Source organism: Petaurus breviceps, unplaced genomic scaffold, assembly GCF_028583685.1.
Source record: "Petaurus breviceps papuanus isolate PSGF00001 unplaced genomic scaffold, PetGlider_PUasm1.0 90750, whole genome shotgun sequence".
NCBI lineage: Eukaryota > Metazoa > Chordata > Mammalia > Diprotodontia > Petauridae > Petaurus > Petaurus breviceps.
In genome coordinates this window covers 1,325,438-1,343,861 of record NW_027187335.1, presented here as the reverse complement: position 1 = coordinate 1,343,861, position 18,424 = coordinate 1,325,438, and the positions used below count along the sequence as shown (strand labels likewise).

The following is an 18,424-nucleotide window of genomic DNA, read 5'->3' as shown; positions in this document are numbered from 1 at the left end:
GAAGGAAGGAAGGAAGGAAGGAAGGAAGGAAGGAAGGAAGGAAGGAAAGAAGGAAGGAAGGAAGGAAAGAAGGAAAGAAGGAAAGAAGGAAAGAAAAGCAGATTGCTTAAGACAGCCCCTTGCTGAGCAAGGCTGAGAGTTCCAAGGCTTATGTCAGTGTCAGGGAGTGTAGTGAAAGATACAAACTCTTGACCTTGAAATCACCTTGCAGACAACCGTCCTCAAGTTGTACTTGTACTTCCCATCTTGGGGCTCAGGAGTGAAATAGGAAGGGCAGCAACCACCATCCCCTGCCTTCTGTCCAAGAGTCCTTTCCACTCTCTCCTCATGCACCTGACAAATGAGCTTCTGGGATGAATTCACCTGGCCAGGTGGGTGGAGATGGGAAAGAACTGAAAATGGCAGCCAGAAGCAGGTAGATGGGAAGAGCAAAGGGAATCACCACCACAGCTGGGAGTTTCCTCCATCTTTCTCTGATGCTTCTACCTTCTCCTCTGTCTTCTTGTGCTGAATGATCAATCACATTCTAAATAGCCATCCCCAGGACTTAGAGAATGATAGGGTGTAGCAGTGACCTATAAAGGCTCCTGGTTTGGGTCTTTAGTTTTTTTATTCGTTTTATGGACTAGACCTATGTTTTCATTGATATAAGAAATTCCTTCCTTCGATGTAGATTGCTACTTATGAAGTCTTACAGAGATTCCTAGGCCACTGAGAGATAAAGTGACCTGCCTGGGGTTGCACAGCACTGTCAGAAGCAAGTTTTTGTAACTATGAATGAGATCAGCTCTCTCCACTAAATGACACCTAAGTGACTAATAACAATATTTTACAGACAGCCTTCTTTAAGCAGGACTTTTCACACTTGAGGCGCCTTTAATAGGCAGTTAAGACACCAATAGATAACATTTCAAAGGGCTCTCCTCACTGCTGCATTGGAAGGTAGGCAGTGCAAACAGAAACTGAAGAAATGAGACTGAGAAGTTAAGTGATTTGTGTACAGTCATGCTTCTAAGAGGGGTTAGGTGTGGAATTCGTACCTAAATCTTCTAACTCAGATATCGGGGGGCATGAAAGTGGCAGAACTAGGATTTGAACTGAGATTTTCTAACTCCCAAGTCTAGCATTTTTTGCAGTACTTCACATATGCAAGGGATTAAAGGAGGCACTTTGTTGTTGTTTGGTCGTTTTTTCAGTCACATCTGACTCTTCATGACCCCATTTGGGGTTTTCTTGGCAAATATACTGGAGTGGTCTGCTGTTTCCCTCTCTGGCTTATTTTTACAGATGAGGAAACTGAGGCAAACAGAGTTAAGTGACTTGCTCAGGGTCACACAGCTAGTTAAGTGTCTGAGGTAGGATTTGAATTCAGGGAAATGAGTCTTCTTGACTCCAGGTCTAGCGCTTTGTTCACTATGGTACCACCTAATTGCCCAAAGAAAACACCGAGGAGCCAAAAATATGACATGTGGACATTTCCCTCCAGAATCTGTGGTCATTCTACCAATTACAATCCTCTAATGTTGACAGTTCTGTAAAATAAAGGCATTGGAATAGAAGATAAAAATATAACATAAGTCAGCTCTAGACCCCATGATCCTTCAGAGTTGCCCAGATACACAGATATCTCCTCTCCATCTACCATATGCCTCCCCTCCTGTAAATGGAAACACAGGACTATCTCTCCCAGGAAACTTCTCCCACTCCCAACCTCATCCATCAGGGAGAGTCTCTAGGCAAATGATGTGGTGGAAAAGGTTTCTCTTTGAGGTCCCTCCCCACACACACTCTTACTTGAAGAGTTTCCTGACCATCTCTAATGATCTGCAAGCATTTACAAAGAAACTGTACAAATATCTCATCTGATCCCCACACCACCCTGTGAAGTTGACACTGTTTATTATCCCCATTTTACAAATGAGGGAACAGAAGTTGCTGGGCAAGCAACTTGCCCAGGATCACATAGCTAAGTTAAGTGTCTGAGACAGGATTTGAACTCATATCTTTATGACTCCCAAGTTCAGTGCTCCATCCACCGTGCCCCCAGCTGTCCATCCTCCTCCCTCCTCCTTTCCCATGCTTCTTGTTTATTCCTCCCTTCCCTCAGAATCTCCTTCCTCCCTTTACTGACCTTGTTTGCCTTTACCCCACACCCTGGCTCCCTCCCCAGCCTTCAGTACTCCTCTGGGGAATCTGTATTCACCATTACAGACTGCCAGCTTTTCTGGGCAGAAGAGAACCCTGATAATTCATCCTAATTGGGCAGGGGAAGGTCAGTCTGAATTAAGAAAAAGTCAGAGTAATCAAACTTTTTTTTTTTTTAAAGAAATGAGGTTTAGTCACTTCAAAATATTGAGAGTAATACTGCTAGCTAGGGAAAGGGATGCAGGACTGTATATCTTAGGGAACCTCAGTGCTTAAACAAATACATATGAATCATTTATAATTAGCACATTCATCCTCTGAAGGTAAATGCTGCTATTGAAGGCCTTTACTTTTAAGTAGGCTAATATCTCCCTTGTTTACTGAGCAGCTTACATAAAAGCCCTTGATTTGTAGCTGTTTTTGGCTTTTGCCCAATGCAAGGGCAAATCCAACTGAGTCCAAATTTACTAAGTGCCTACTATGTGTAAAGGAAAGACAAGGCTATTTCCATGATTCACAGTTGGTCTAAAACAACAGGGATTTGTTGGTCTAGTTTTGGCAAACTCTGTGAGGTGAATACTCTTCTATAAGTGTCTGCTTATAGTTTGCACCTATTGGCCATTCTCCACAAAGAAATGGGCTTTTTTGTTTTGCTTTGTGAATGGAGAAGAGAGAAACGCTACTATCAGTACATTGACAGATCTTTGTTCCATTATCCTGCCAGTAAGGAGCAATAGCTCATAAGTACCCCCACTTCTCCATACCATACACATCTTAATTTTTCCTCTAGAAAAATTCACTTAATTTATACATACATACCAGTTTAGTGTTACTGTGCTGGGGAAACTAGATGGCACAATGGAAAGAGTTTCAATAGGAAGTCCTGACTTCAAATCCAGTCTTAGACACTTACTGTGTGATCCTGGCAAGTTACTAATACCTCTGTTTGCCAGTTTCCTCATCTGTAAAATGGGAGAAATAGTAGTATCTGTCTCCCAGAATTTTTGTGAGGATCAAATGAGATATTAATTAAGCACTTAGCACAGTGACTGGCACAAAGTGAGTGCTATATAAGTGTTAGCTATTATTATTATTATGTGCTGGGAGAAAGGAATAATTTGTTGATGCCTGTCCCTTCACATGCTGGACTCAAAGCCCTATTTTCCCTTGTCAATTCACTCTGGAGAAGGGAGTTCAGGGCAGTCATTTCTGCAACCCCCAACTCTCCCAGCCCACTCAGGCCTATCAAGCTTCTCCAGACTTCTCAGTTTTCCTGGGCCCCCTCAGATCTGAGCCTTTCCCTGCCCAGGACCACAAAGCTCTTTACTCCTCCCACCATTCCCCAGCCAGAAAATCCAGAGAGCAGCATCTCAGTAGGCACAGTATCCCATCCCACCCCCCATTTCCCTGTGGGCAGCCACCTGTGACTACAAACTTGGCCTCTCCTAAAGGCCATCAATGGCTTCCCTATCTAACAATAACTGCAACCTCATCCTATCACTTACCTTGATTTCAGTCTTGTCATAATGATGCCTTCCTGTACGTGGCTATTTGGCATGTTGGTTTATCTGTATTGCTGTCTTACGGCTTTGGAAATCCTTTAGGGCAGGGCCCATGAATTTGTGGGACCGCCTCCCCATGAGGTGTTTCCAGGGCAGTCCAGTGTGGTGCAAATAGCCCAGTTTTAGAGGCAGAGGATATAGGTTTGAGCCCTGCTTTTGTCATCTGCTGATTGTGTGATCTAGGGAAAGTGTCTTGACCAGCCTGAGCCTCAGTTTTCCTCTGAAAAATGGGGGCAATAATGATCCACCCTATCTAACTCACAACGTAGTGGCTTGGGTGGGGATTGGGAATTTGGGGGCCTTGGTTCCACTTTTGGCTCCTCTGCTCACCAACGGTGTGACCTTGAATGTGTATTATTCATCAAGCATTTATTAAACTCCCATTTTGTGCCAGGCTTTGGGATGTGGATACAAAAATGAAGCCATTCTTACCGTCAAGAAACTTCCATTCTACTGGGAGGAAATAATGTGGATACGGTAAATAGAGAATAAATACCAAGTAAATTGTGGGGGACAAGATATGCTTCCAGTAGAAGGTGGCCCTTGAGGGGCCTTAGAAAGGAACCATGAACTTCTAAGAGGCAGAGATAAGGAGTGTGGGCACTTCAGGCATGGGCAGGAGAAGGGATGTCACGTGTAGGGAAAAGAAAATAGTATGATCTGTCTGAGAACCATTAGATTCAGTCAAAGGGCTGCCCTTGAGAACCTAGAGGGCCACCTGTGGCCCCGAGGCCGCAGGTTCCCTACCCTTGTCCTAGAATTTAGGTTGGTTTTTTTTTGTTTTCTTTTTGCTTTTTGCAGGGGGGAGTGCAGGGCAGTTGGGGTTAAGTAACTTGCCCAAGGTCACACAGCTAGTTAGTGTTAAGTGTCTGAGGCCACATTTGAACTCAGGTCCTCCTGACTCCAGGGCTGGTGCTCTATTCACTATGCCATCTAGCCACCCCAGAATTTAGATTTTTTAAAGTAGAGTAATGTGTAGTAATCCTGGAAAGGTAGATTGGAGACAAATTGTGAGGGGCTTTAAATGCCAAAGCAGTTTGTATTTTATCCTAGAGGAAATAGGGAGTTATGGTTGCTCCTTGAGCAAAGGAGTGGCATGGTCAGACATGTGCTTTAGGAATAACAGTTTGCAGTCCAGTGAGTCCAGCATGAGCTCTTTGCTTCAGATGAGCCATAGAACACTGGGAGTCAGACCCAGATTAGAGATGACCCAGAAAACCAGAAACAATTTAAATTTGAAATAGTAACTTTGTGGTTATTATTGTAAGTTTCTCTAGCTTTCTTCTGATTTTTCTTCTACCTGCCATCAACTTTTGGGTCTTCTTTATCAGAGTCTTTGCTCTAATGAAATGTTTTCGTTGTCTTTAAACAAGATAGCTGGAGCAAAAGCTTTCAGATCAATAAGGTTCTCATAAAAATTTCAAGCACCTTCCTCCTCCCATATACCACCTTATAAGTCTCATTTTCAAGGCTTATCAGGTGTAAAGAAATCAGTTCAAGGTCTGTGCTCCCATGGCCCAGGTATATCCTGCAGAAGATGGGTACGGCCTCATCCAGAACGTCTGTGACACAGAGGCAGGAGTTTCTGATAACACGTGATCAATTCCTCACACAGGTTTATAACAGTCTCCCTTTTGAATTTATTCAATTTAATCAGCCACTCAACCCAGATTCATTTATTAAGTACTTCCTATGTGCCAGGCACTGTGTGAAGTCCTGAGGTTATTAAGCAAAAAGAAAAATAGTTGCGTCCATTCTGATGAGGAGAGAAGAAGGAAGAGATACAAGACAGAGGCAGATTATGTACCTAGAATCCTTAGAGGGGAAGCTGAATCTTGAAAGAAGCTGGTGATTCTAAAAGGCAGAGGGGAGAAGGGAGAGAATTCCAAGGATGGAGGACAACTGGGGCAAAGTCACTGAGATGGGAGATGGAGCATTGAGTGTGAGGAACAGAAAGTAAGGCTGATGTGGCTGGATTATAGAGGATGGGGAGGAGATTGATACATAAGAAAATTGGAAAAATAAGAAAGGGCTAGGTTGTGATGAACTATAACTGCCAGAGAGAAATTTACATTTAATACTAGAGACAACAAGGAATCATTTTTGCTTATTGAATAGAGGGGTAAATGCTGAAGCTTCTTCTTAGGAAAGGGCAGCTAGGTGGACCGAGCACCAGGGCCCTAGAATCAGGAAGACCTGAATTCCAATCCAGCCTTAGATACCAGCTGTGTGACCCTGGGAAAGTCACTGATTCCTGTTTGCCTCAGTTTCCTCATTTATAAAACAGGCTGAAGAAGGAAATGACAAACTACTCCAGTATCTCTGCCAAGAAAACCACAAATGGGGTCACAAAGAGTCAGACACAATTGAAAAATGACTGGACATTGTTCTTAGGAAAATCACTTCGGCAGCTGTGTGGGAGATGGATTAGACTGGGGAGAAACTTGAGATAGAGAAACCAATGAGGACACTATTTCAGTAATCCAAGTGAGGTGGTAAAACCTTGAACTAGACTGGCGGCTGTTTGAGAGGAGAGAAGGGGATACAAGAGATGAAGCGAAGATTGAAAAGATAAGATTTGGTAATTGATTGGGTGTGTGGGATGAGTGAGAAAGAATAGTGTGATACCAGGGGTATGAAGGTAGTTGAGCTGAAGGATGGTGGTGTCTTCTGCAGAAATAGGGAAATTCGGAAGGGGTGAAAGGTAATGAGTTCTGTTATGGACATGTCAGGCATCTAGGTAATACAGTGAATAGAGGGCCAGACCTAGAGGGGGGAATACCAGCATTCAAATCCATCCTCAGGCACTTACTAGCTGTGTGACCCTGGGCAAGTCCCTTAACCCTGTTTGCTTCAGTTTCCTCATCTGTAAAATGAGCTAGAGAAGGAAATGACAGACCACTCCAGCATCTTTGCTAAGAAAATCCCAAAAGAGGGATCACAAAGAGTCAGACACGACTGAAAATGACTAAAACAAAGGGACATGTTGAATTAAGGATTTCTCTGGACATCCAGTTTGAAATGTTCAGTACACAATTAGTAATAAGGAACTGTTACTCAGGGGAGAGATTTTTTTGTGTCTTGGGATTTTATAGCTTTGTGCAGTCCCTTTTCAAGTGTTTGGTAAAAGATGTAAATGGGTATTCTTTTAACTGGTTCTGGAAAGGCTGTTACTTCTCTGGGCTGATCGTTTCTCTAGAAAAAAAATCAAGTTAAACTACTCTGCAGCACCTTTCACTTTCTAATCCAACAATAGCATCCCCCACAATACCAGCAAAACTAATCATTGCCAGCAAATATAAATATGGGATTCACAGTCATTCAGTCAGCATTAACAATGACTTTCAGCTGTTCGTAGCTTAAGAACAGACCTTTGTTGGCAGCGAAAAGCCCAAGGATGGTCAATTCTGCAATGAAACACAAATTGATTCTTTGTTTGGTAAAATTAAGAGTTTTCTGCTCCTTTCTTCAGAAGGTTTTTTTTTTCCTCCCTTCTCCCAGACCCCTGCCATGCAGGACAAATCACTTAACTTCTCCAGGTCTCAGTTTCCTCATCTGTAAGATAAAGGGATTGGATTAGGGAGCCTCAGCAATTCCTTCCAGCTCTAAATCCGTGATACTATTACTGGGTGCTCTCTTCTATTTCTAAATCCTGTGATCTCTCGAAATGAGATCATGGACAGAAAATACTTTGTAAGCAGCAAAGCTTGCAAGGTATTACTCCTTACCTACAGGTCCCTATCCAGTGTTGTACCAACTCTGGATTCTCAGTACAAACTTGTAACTAGTGAAAAGGGAAAAGGGAGCAGAGACAAGGAAGAATGACAAAAAGGCTCTATTAGGTGTCTCACCTTTGATCTGTACTTTAAAGGGAAGTGTTACAGCTTCCAGATCTAGGATTGTCAAATGGGTCTCCTTAGGTAATTCATTTTACTCTATCCTTGTGGGGGGAGTTAGTAAACTGTATCACACTTCTCCCCCCCCCCGCCCCGTTCCCCCCAGACATACACATCTAGTACCATTGAAATGCATTATGGTATAGCTGAATGAGTGCTGAACTTGGAATAAGGAAGATCTGGGTTTTTATTCTTCCCCCAGTACATACTGGCATTGGGACTCTGGACAAGTCATTTAACTTCTCTCAATTTCCTTACATGTAAAATGGGACTAAAAATAACACCACCCCCCCTTCCTTTGCAGTTGCTTGTGAAGGTAATGAGATCGTGTATTTAAAGTGCTTCTTAAACCTTAAAACATTAAATAAATGCCAGCTATTGCTGTTATTAACTATTGTTATTAATACTGAGAACAAATTACTTCACCTGAGCCTCAGTGTCCTCACCTCTGAAATGGGGATAATATTACCTCACAGATCTATTCTAAGGCTCAAATGAGATAATGTGTGGAAAGCAGAGATGTACGCTTGTGGCCTTCAACGCTCCTGCATTTGGCCTGAACCAGTCTCAAATGTAAGTGAGAAGTATTTAATGAAATAAATAAAAATACAATAAAACGTAGATCATATTACATTTCAAAACTAAGTCAGCATGTACTTCACAGGGATCCTTAGGTGTATGGTTTAATGGCCCCCATTACTATTCGAGTTTGATGCCACTCACATAAAGCGCTTTGGAAACCATAAAGGACAATATCAGCATTGGCAATTACTGTTATTACTCGCGTCTTGGTGTATAGAGAACCAAACTCAGGCAGGAAGGTCTGGGTTCTAGTCCAGCCTCTGACACACATTGGTTCAATGATGCTAGGCCAGCCACAGAAGTTCTTAGTGTTCTAGGCAATTCTACAAGTTACAGAGTAGGTTCCCACTGTTGTAAAAGGTGTTTCCTTGGCCCTGAGTCCCTAGACAGATGAAGTCATAGACCCGTTTTCCATCGTTTTCCCTTGTTTTTATTGCCACATCTGGTTTGCTAAGTAAGGAATTTTGTGGAGTGGAAGTTTGAAATCAATCCTCTCGTGCATCTAGGGAGGTAGAACATTTCTATTTATTGGACTCATAATGGTCATTTGTTCCTTCTGAACGTTATCTCTGGGACCATGTGTTTCTCTAAGTCATGAATTTAAAGCCTACCTTGCTGGTACCAGCAGTTGGCCATTGGTTACCCAGAGAGGTTCATTACAAAGTTGGTTTTTTTTTTTTCCTGTGTTGATTCAAATGTCATTTCTTCATCCTTTGATCAAAGAGGATTGTTGTTGCTGTTGTGTTCTCTTGTTGTTATGAACTGTTGCAGTGGAAGGTGAAGCAGATTTGTATTCATGCAAGGAACTTAGGGACCACAACCCAGTGGTGCTGCATTCTCCAGAATGCAGCTTCCTCTTTTTCCATATGCATCCCTAGACAGATTAGCTTGAGAATGGACTCTACTTGGGAGTTGATAGCACCAGTCTCTCTCTCTCTCTCTCTCTCTCTTGGGTTTTTTGTTTTGTTTTTGGTTGTTGTTTTTTTTTTTTTGCTTTTTGGAAGGGGGAAGGCAGGGCAGTTGGGATTAAGTGACTTGCCCAAGGTCACACAGCTAGTAAGTGTCAGGTGTCTGAGGCCAGATTTGAACTCAAGTCCTCCTGACTCCATGGCTGGTGCTCTATTCACTGTTCTGCCTAGCTGCCCCTTTAGCATCAGTTTTGCTGAAAACTTGGGCCGGGGGAAATGGGAGACAGGAGAGATGTACATCAAGTAAAAGCTTGAAAGCAGTTCTACTTGAGGCTGGTTGTCATGGGAACAGCTACCATATTGCTTTTCTTTCCTTTCAGTTCACTGCCTTGAGTTTGCTATCATTGAGTTTTCCAGAACCAAGTGACAGTGGAGAGTCACATGTAGGACAAAATAAAGTCAGATTCCCCTGCCCTTTACCCCCTTATTAAAGTACTTGAGTCCATTTCCTCCCCAGCTCCCCTGCCTCAAGAACCCAGCCGACTAATTGCTATGGGCCAGAGAAATTGTTGGACGGGAGCATATGTTTGGATCTGTTTGTTGACTTGGAATAGAGAGAGCTCTATTTATCATTTATCAGTCACTTCTGCCTGGAAGGAGGCCATGTTGGATCTGTTGAGTTTAGGGGGAAGGGGGAATCCTAACTTTAGTCACTTAACAGTCATCCACTTTGTAGAGAAAGCAACCACAGAAGGATGCGGAAGGGGGAATAGAGAGAGACTAACATTCCCATGCTGGAGAAACCACCAATCAAATGTAGCAGACATTGGTCAATCCCCAGTCCAAAACATCTCTGCTGTCTCCTTCCTTGGGGCTAGTATAGGGACTGATACCATGATCCACTTAATTTAGGAGATTCCCTCTAGCAAAGCAGGTCAGCAGGGTCTCTGCAGCTTACAGTCTGTGTTTCCTTGAGCCACTGAGGGGATTAAGTATCATCAAGGGTCTCACAATGGCAAGAAGAATGTGGGTGCAAAATATGGGAGATCTGGTATAGGGAGAGCAGTTATAATGATAACCAAAACATTATCAAAGCCCAGACTGATGATCACAATTGTCTAGATGTAACACTGGTTCATAAAAACTTCACAATGGTTTTTTTTAATAGATGTTGCCATCCCAATTACCCCTAATCTTCAAATTGTGTGAAGTAAAAAAGCTTTCAAAAAACAGGTCTAGAAGAAAGAATGAGAATCATGTAGCAATAGAGTGAGGTACATATCATCTCCACAAAGTGGAGTGGTACTGAAAATGCTTGCTCTCACTGAGCCTAGAGAAAGTATGCTTCTATTCCCTTACTCGTCTTCAGTTCAGTCCATCCGTCCATCAGCAAATATCCATGCAATGCCTCCTACATCCCAGGCACTGTACTGAGCCCTGAGGATACAGAGACAAAACTGCCTCGAAGAACTTACAGTCTAGCTGGAGGAGACAACGTATACATAAATTGGTCTATACAATACACACACAGGTATATTAAAAACATGCAAAATAGTTGAGCAATTGTTTCATCTATCTGCATGATCATCTACAGAAAATTAAATATAAAAGAATAATAGCAAGACAATGACTTGTCCTTGGACTTTCTATCTGAATTCTGAAACAAAAGTTGAAAACATTATAACATTTATATTATTATGTTATATTATATATTGTGTTATCATTATATCTACATTAACTAATTTAATATGTCTATATACACTATATTATATTTATATTATTTAATTTGATATTATTAATGATGATGATGATGAAACTCTCAAAATCCAGAGACCTAGTAGAAGAAATCATGACCCTGAGGGAGCAGGATGAGGTCCATGTCGTTCCCTTGACCCTATCTCCTCTGGGGTTATCCTGAGGATTCTTGGGTAGAGCCTACAGAGCATGAGCTTACTTTATCCACCTGAACAAGAAATAGTCTGCCAAATGTTAAATATAAACAAACAGCTTATGAGAGTTGATGAATGAGGATGGCAGAACCAAGATAATAACAATATACCTCTATGGTGCACCCTAAGGTTTTGCCAGGTGCCATCCACATGACTACCCTAGAAGATTCTGAGAAGAAACACTTCCCATTTCACAGATAAAGAAACTGAAGCTCTAAAAGGTTTAACAGGTTCTCACCTGTGGCCCTAGAGTGGCTTGCCAGAAAGGGCTCATGAGTCTCCCGAATCCAAGGCCTGTGTGTTCTTTCCATCACACTTGGGTGGGTGGGGGTAGGATTTAGGATCATACATTTAAAGCTGGAAAGGCCCTTAGGTCATCTTGTTCAACCTCTCTCATTTTATAATTTTGTAGACTGAGGCAGAGAAAGGTTAAGTGACTTGTATAATATCATGCAGGGAGTAAAAATGTTAAATACAGAATTTGAACCTAGGTCCTTCTAATATGGGGGTAGCTGGGTGGCATAATAGATAGAGTACTGGGCCTGGAATCAGGAAGATCCAACTTCCTGAGTTCAAATCCAGCCTCAGACATAAGTTGTGTGACCCTGGGCAAGTCACTTTACTCTTTACTGGAGTGGCTTGCTGTTTCTTTCTCTAACCCATTTTATAGATGAGGAAACTAAGGCAAACAGTTCAGCGACTTGCCTAGGGTCACATGGCTAGTAAGTGTCTGAGGCCAGGTTTGAACTTAGGAAGATGAGTCTTCCTATTCCAGGCTGGTACCCTCTCCACTTTGACACCTTTTTAGCATTGTCTTTATTTACATTGTTGAAGCCATTGTTCTGTCTTTTCTTCCTTCGTTCTCTCACCTCATACATATTTTCCTACCTCTGAGTTCTTCACACTTATCATTCTTTTTTTTTTAAAGCAATCAGGGTTAAGTAACTTGCTCAAGGTTACACGGCCAGGTGTTTCTGGGTGGGTGCTAAGTTTCTGAGCCCGGGATTCGATCTCCAGGTCTTCTCAACACTGGAGCCGGTGCTCTTACTCGCTGTGCTACCTGGCCATCCCACACACTTATCATTCTTTATGATATAGTAATATTCTGTTATATTCACATATCATAATTTACTCAACCATCCCTCAGTCCTCAGGCACATATTTTGTTTCCAACTTTCTGTTACCACAGTCATGAATATTTTCGTCTGTAAGTTGACTTTTTTATACCTCTGAGATGGGGCAGGGTGACATGTGGCTCGAGAAGCAGAGCCGTTCTTGGCACCATGTGGAAAGCAAGGCTGCTGGCCATGCTCAGGAGATGAGAGTGAGTTTTTGGCAGAATCCACACGGTTGAGTGCCTCTGAGAAGGATGGAGAGAAGTAAAGGAACCTCCCCTGGACTTCAGTGCATTTAGCTGAGGAGCAGGAAGAGTAGGTGGTTTTGTTTAAAATATTCCCATTACAGTCAGTTAACCTTCATGTTACCTAAATGAAAATTGTATAAACCTGAAATTTTCGTTGATCAGGTTGCTTAGGAACAAGCGTAGGGTTTTCATAAGACAATGCAATAGACTGTCACTGATAGGGCTATTAGGAAAGGAGCTGGTTTGCTATATTATTCTCCATTTCGGGGTCTGAGTTGGGTAATTATCTGTTTGCATGTACAGAGCACGCCCACCTTTCCCAGCTTGTTAAGAGTGGCAGGGTTCATGTAAATGATGTTCCCTGTTGAAAATAAACAGTGGGGCCTCTACCCCAGGACTCAGGAGAAGAGGTGTGTTTCATTTGCTTTAGGAACTGTGAGTCCACAAGCAAATCACAATGAGAGAAGAATAATGAGGGAGTTATCTCCAGTACACCAAAATGTACAACTCCTCTCTTTTCTAGGCTGGTAGCCTTTAGGGAGACAGCAGCCAGAAATACCCAACATAATGGTTCATTTAACCCGCATCATTGGGGAACTGAAATATACCCTTCCTATCCCCATCCTCACTAAATGCCAAAGCTTTTCAACTTTAACCATTTAGAATGGGAATCTTTTAAAATATTTTAACATAGTATTGAAAAACATAGCTCTCTGGTCAGTGACCAATTGATCTCTGATCAGTGACCAATCATGACTTCAGGGGACTGATAGAGAAGCAAGCTTCCTGTGTCTGGGCAGAGAGATAGTCATTTACAAGTATAGAGTGAGACACACTTGTGTTGCATAGTCAGAAAGGCTGATGATCAGCTAGGTGACACAGTGGTTAGAGTGCCAGGCCTGCCATCAGGAAGGCTTGAGTACAAATCCAGCCTCTGACGCTAACTAGCTGTGCGACCCTGGGCAAGTCACTTAACCCTATTTGCTTCAGTTTCCTCAACTGGAAAATGACCCAGAGAAGGAAATGGCAAACTATTCCATTATCTTTGCCAAGAAAAGCCTAAATGCGGTTATGGAAAGTTGGACATGACTAAAATGACTGACCAAAAACAAGGGGTGGTCAGGTAGCACAGTGAGTAAGAGCACCGGCTCCAGTGTCAGGATGACCTGGAGATCGAATCCCGGCTCAGACACTTAACACCCACCCAGAAACACCTGGCCATGTAACCTTGAGCAAGTTACTAAACCCCAATTGCTTAGGGGCCGCCAGGTGGCTCAGCGAGTAAGAGCATTGGCTCCAGTGTTGGGATGACCTGGATCGAATCCCGGGCTCAGATACTCAGCACCACACCCAGAAATAACTGGCCGTGTAACCTTGAGCAAGTTACTTAACCCCGATTGCTTTAAAAAAAAAAAAAACATATTGAATTTCTCTGTTGCGAGGTAGAAAATTAATTGGGGGTGAAGGAGGAGTTAGGGTGTTAGGAATAGACAGCAATACAAAAAGTAATACTTAAAAAGTAAGATGCAAAAGAGGAATGTCCTAGGTCTTGGTGAGATCTACATGATGAGAAGTTGTTAAGAAAATATATTAGGTGTGTTATAGAGCTTCAGTTATGAGGTAAACTAAATGGCCTTTGACCATGGTATAGTGTTTGCATGCTGGGCTTGAAGTCAGAAAGACTTGCGTTCAAATCCTATTCCTGATGCCGGCAGTATGACACTGAGAAGGACAAGTCAACAAGCATTTATTAAGCACTTACTTTGTGTCAGGTTCTGTGCTAAGTACTGGGAGTGCAAATACAAGCAGAAAGAGAACCCTTGCCTTCAGAGAGCTTACATTCTAGTGGGAGAATGCATATATTATGTTGTGGTTCAGTCGATTCAGTCACATCCTACTCTTTGTGACCCCCTTTGGGGTTTTCTTAGGGATACTACAATGATTTGCCATTTCCTTCTCTCCCTCATTTTGTGGATGAAAGAACAGGCAAACAGGGTTAAGTGACTTACCCAGTGTAAGGGTATGAACTGTATTTGAACTCCAGGCCTGGTACTATCCACGGGGCCACAAAGCTGCCCCAGGAACACTATACATAAAAGGGATCTTTAAAATGGGAAGAAGTAATCTGGGAACAGGGAGGTGTGAGGGTGGGGGGTGGGTATAGAATTAATTTACAGGACCAAAAAAATCTCTGGCACATATGAGAAAGTCTTTTGGGTCAAGAGTGCTTTTATTTTATTTATTTATTTATTGCTTTTTTTGGAGGGAGGAAGCTAGGGCAATTGGGGTTAAGTGACTTGCCCAATATCACATGGCTAGTAAGTGTTAAGTGTCTGAGGTTGGATTTGAACTCAGGTCCTCCTAGCTGCCCCAACAGTGCTGTTGGAGAGAAAGTCACTTAACCTCTGAGATTTTTGCTTCCTATCTGTAAAATGAGGGAATTAAACTGGAAGGTAGTCCCTAGAATGCCTCCTAGTACTAAATCTATGATCCTGTGAACACACATTACATACATTCCTGTCTTTGTGTCTATTAAATATAATTTAACTTTTTATTGATGATTCAGGGTTATCATCCTGACTATAAATTGTGCTACCCTGCTTTCCAGGACTGACTTAGATATCCCTCTAACCCGAATGGTTCCAGACTGTTACAGACAAGTTTTTGCTTTATGTAAATTTGCACTACACAAATTCAATTTTGCAGAAAGAATTCTGAAAGAAATACACATTTCAAAAAAACACCGATGTTAACTTTACTGTGCAGTGCTGTGTTCTCTTTCCACCCCTGTCCCTTGACTCCAGGCTCTGTGGCCTCCCATCCCCACCAAAAAACCCCCCTACAAAACCCAACATTTTAAAAAGCCCAAAAGATAAACCTTCCAAGTGAAAGCAGAACATATGGGCAGAAAGACCTCTGTAGCTGTTGTAAGATCATGACTTGGTTTGAGACCTGTGGCAGCAAGAGAGGAGACCTTTGACCTGCCACCTACTACCAGGGCCCTCGCGTCTGTCTTCTGTCAGTCCTCAACCCCTGCATGCTGCACATCCTCTCCTGTCTATGTCCGGTCCCACATGTCTGTTCCTCCTCTCAGTTCCAGCCTGGCCCCCCAACCCCTAGCCCCCCACTCCTTATTCCTCCTGTCCTTGCTTCTCTGCCCCCGACCCCACATGCCCTTGATCCCATGCCAGCCTCTTCCCTCCGAAGGTCGGCAGCCCCCCCTTCTTGTCTCTCTCCTTCCCTCTGTTCCCCACATTATATAAAAATTGCTTTATGGAGAGGTCTGCACTATGGGTCTACTTACAGAAAGCAAGAACTGTCCATATACTCAATAGTTCTTTTTTTTTCCCCTTTCTTTAATTTTTCTGTTTCTTTCCCTGTCCTTGCAGCCCCTTTTGATTGGCAGCTACCTAGCTGCCCTGGGCTAGGAAATCAGAAAAATGAATTTTGTTAGCATTGTGTGGTAAGTGAGACTTAGGTGGTCTCTGAGTTGGTTACTGGGGCCCTCTCCTGTGAGCCAAGTGCTGATCCTTGTAACATCCCTTTAGGATGATCATAGGGCTTGCTTTATCCTGCTGCAATTAGGTACGGTTTTCATGTAAATAATTTCTGAATAAATGGGCTGATAGGATTTTCAAGAACTTCAAAGGTGGAAGAAATGTACAGAAGGAAGTTGGGAGGGGGTCATTTTGGGTTAACCCAATATATAAGAACTAAAATGAGGGGGCAAGGCAGGGAAGAAGGGTTGGAGATGAATGGAGAAGATGCAATGAAAAGAACACAGTTGATGCTTTAATTTTATAAAGAACGCTTTGGAAGTAGATTTCAAGGACAGCATTTCTTCGTTAGAACTTCAAACAGCCGTATTCGATGTACTGTTCCTGTGATTCCTCCCAAACCAGGGATTCTTTTAGGCAGTTTTGTTAGAGACCGTCATCTGCGGCATCATTCCTGAGTGTGTGTGTCTTGCCAGCTTCCTCTGCCCCCTGATTTCATCTTTGTAGGGTCTTCCAAAGCAAGATTTACACAAGGGGTATGTTTTCTTAAATATTTATTCTGCAGGCCATTTATTCTCCTTAACTCTTTTTACTTGGAGTGTTAGGAACTCAGCTAAAAATAACCTTTCTCTTACCCATGCGAGTCTGCATTTGACATTTCCCTGGAATTAATTAGCATCTCATTTGTATGTTTTTTCCCCTCAATAGGTAGAATGTAAGAAAGCACAGCCTAAGGAAGTGATGTTCCCACCCGGGACAAGAGGACGGGCCAGGGGCCTGCCTTACACAATGGATGCTTTCATGCTAGGCATGGGAATGCTAGGTAAGTCCCGGGGATGATACTAGAGACCATTAGGAATGGGACGGGGTCACCCTGCCTGCCTTTGTCACCCTTGCTGGAAGTTGTCTGCCATGTCTCCGGCTTAACTTTTCTGGGCTACAGCTCCACTTTCTAAAAGCAGGAAGGGAAAGGGTTGGGGGGTGGGGAGGGACAGTAGGAAGAATCCTGTCTATTTAAATGATTAACATTTTTCTTGGGATATCAGAATTTGCATTTAAATGGATGTTTTAAATAGCCTGTTTTTACTCTTTATTCACACCAAAAAAAAAAAATAGAATGATGAAAGACAAAGTGTGTTTGTTCTGACTAAAAGTGATCTCTCCTGGCTTTTAGAGAAATTGAGACACATATAATGCCCCTTCTCTTAAAGGTATCTCTGACAGGTCCACATAGATAATTGAAAATCTTGCTGTTTAAATGGCAGGCAAGACGGAGAAAGCAGTGAAGATGCATAATTGTGTAGGTCGCAACAATAATTAGAAATTTCAAGGCAAGAGAACAGTATTTTAGCTCCGGTTATTGTGTGTCCAGAAAATACTAATTAAAATGGGATAAATGGTACTTAATGGTAAAATTCCATTCAGGCACAAGATCTGTCTAGTTTTAATGGGTTTTCATTTGGTTTGGCTAAGAGTTCCTTCTCCTACAGCCTCTGATAAGTTCTTTATGTATTGTAAAAGGATTGCTGTTTAAACTACTGCTGGCTTTTAACTTTTAAAAACTTTTTGACATTAACCAACTAGTTTTCAGAGGAGTCTCCTTGGAAAAGGCTGTATGGTTTATAATGGAAAAAAGGCTGGGCTTAGAGTCAGAAAGCTGAGGGTTTGAGTCCTGACACTGATTGATACCTACTTGATTTGCAACCTTAGGCAAAGTCACTTAAACTCTCTCTCTAAGCTCATGTGTAGAATGGGATAAAAATCTTTGCACTGCCTCCTTGGAATCATACATTAGAGCTAGAAAGTTGGACAGTAAGGGGTCCTTTAGTGCAGCCCTCACATTTTAGACATGAGTACCTTGCCCAAGGGTCACAAAGGTAGCTAGTGGCACAAGCTAGGATTTGAATCTAGGTCCTCAGACTCAAATTCTAGCTTACTTTCCATTACATCATGTTTTTTTCTCATGACTGTTTTCAGAAAAGTGCTGTGTAATCTTTAAAGTGCTGTAGGAAGGTGAGTTGTTCTTGACATTATTTTCCCCTTAGAGTCAACCTTGGGGGAAAAGAAAGGGATTTCAAGAAGAGTGAGTAGCTCTTTTATGTTCCCCTTAATGCGTATAGTTTGTCATCTCAAGATGGTAGCTGAGGGCCGGCCCTAGGACACAGAATGATGGGTATGTCCAGGGCCCAAGATCGTTCACCAACTCTATTGTGTGAGCTTTGATGGGTACCTCCCTGGGTCCCAGCTTTTTTACTTTCTCTGTAATAAATAAGCAAATTCTTCATAGAGGATCAAAATAACGCAAGACTTTAGGTCAGCATGTTTCCCAGTGCAGAGGTGCAGACCCATATTTTGTATCCATTCTCTAGAAACCAGGAACCAGAAATATATATAGCTATATATACATATATATACATATATATATATAGCTCCATTATACACACACACACACACACACACACACACGTATATATCTATATATCTGCTTCCATTTGATCACCCTCTAAACCTCCTGGGTATTC

General features: G+C 42.4%; 1 protein-coding gene across 8 annotated transcripts in view; it reads left to right on the top strand.

Moving 5' to 3' along the window:
- Window positions 1–18,424, top strand: part of MSI2 (musashi RNA binding protein 2) — a 542,542-nt gene that overhangs the window by 447,076 nt on the left and 77,042 nt on the right. For all 8 annotated transcript variants that reach the window (XM_069067442.1, XM_069067445.1, XM_069067443.1 and 5 more), the window contains exon 9: window positions 16,611–16,725. In XM_069067442.1, coding sequence (XP_068923543.1) covers window positions 16,611–16,725 — 115 coding nt within the window. The remainder of the gene's footprint in view (window positions 1–16,610; window positions 16,726–18,424) is intronic.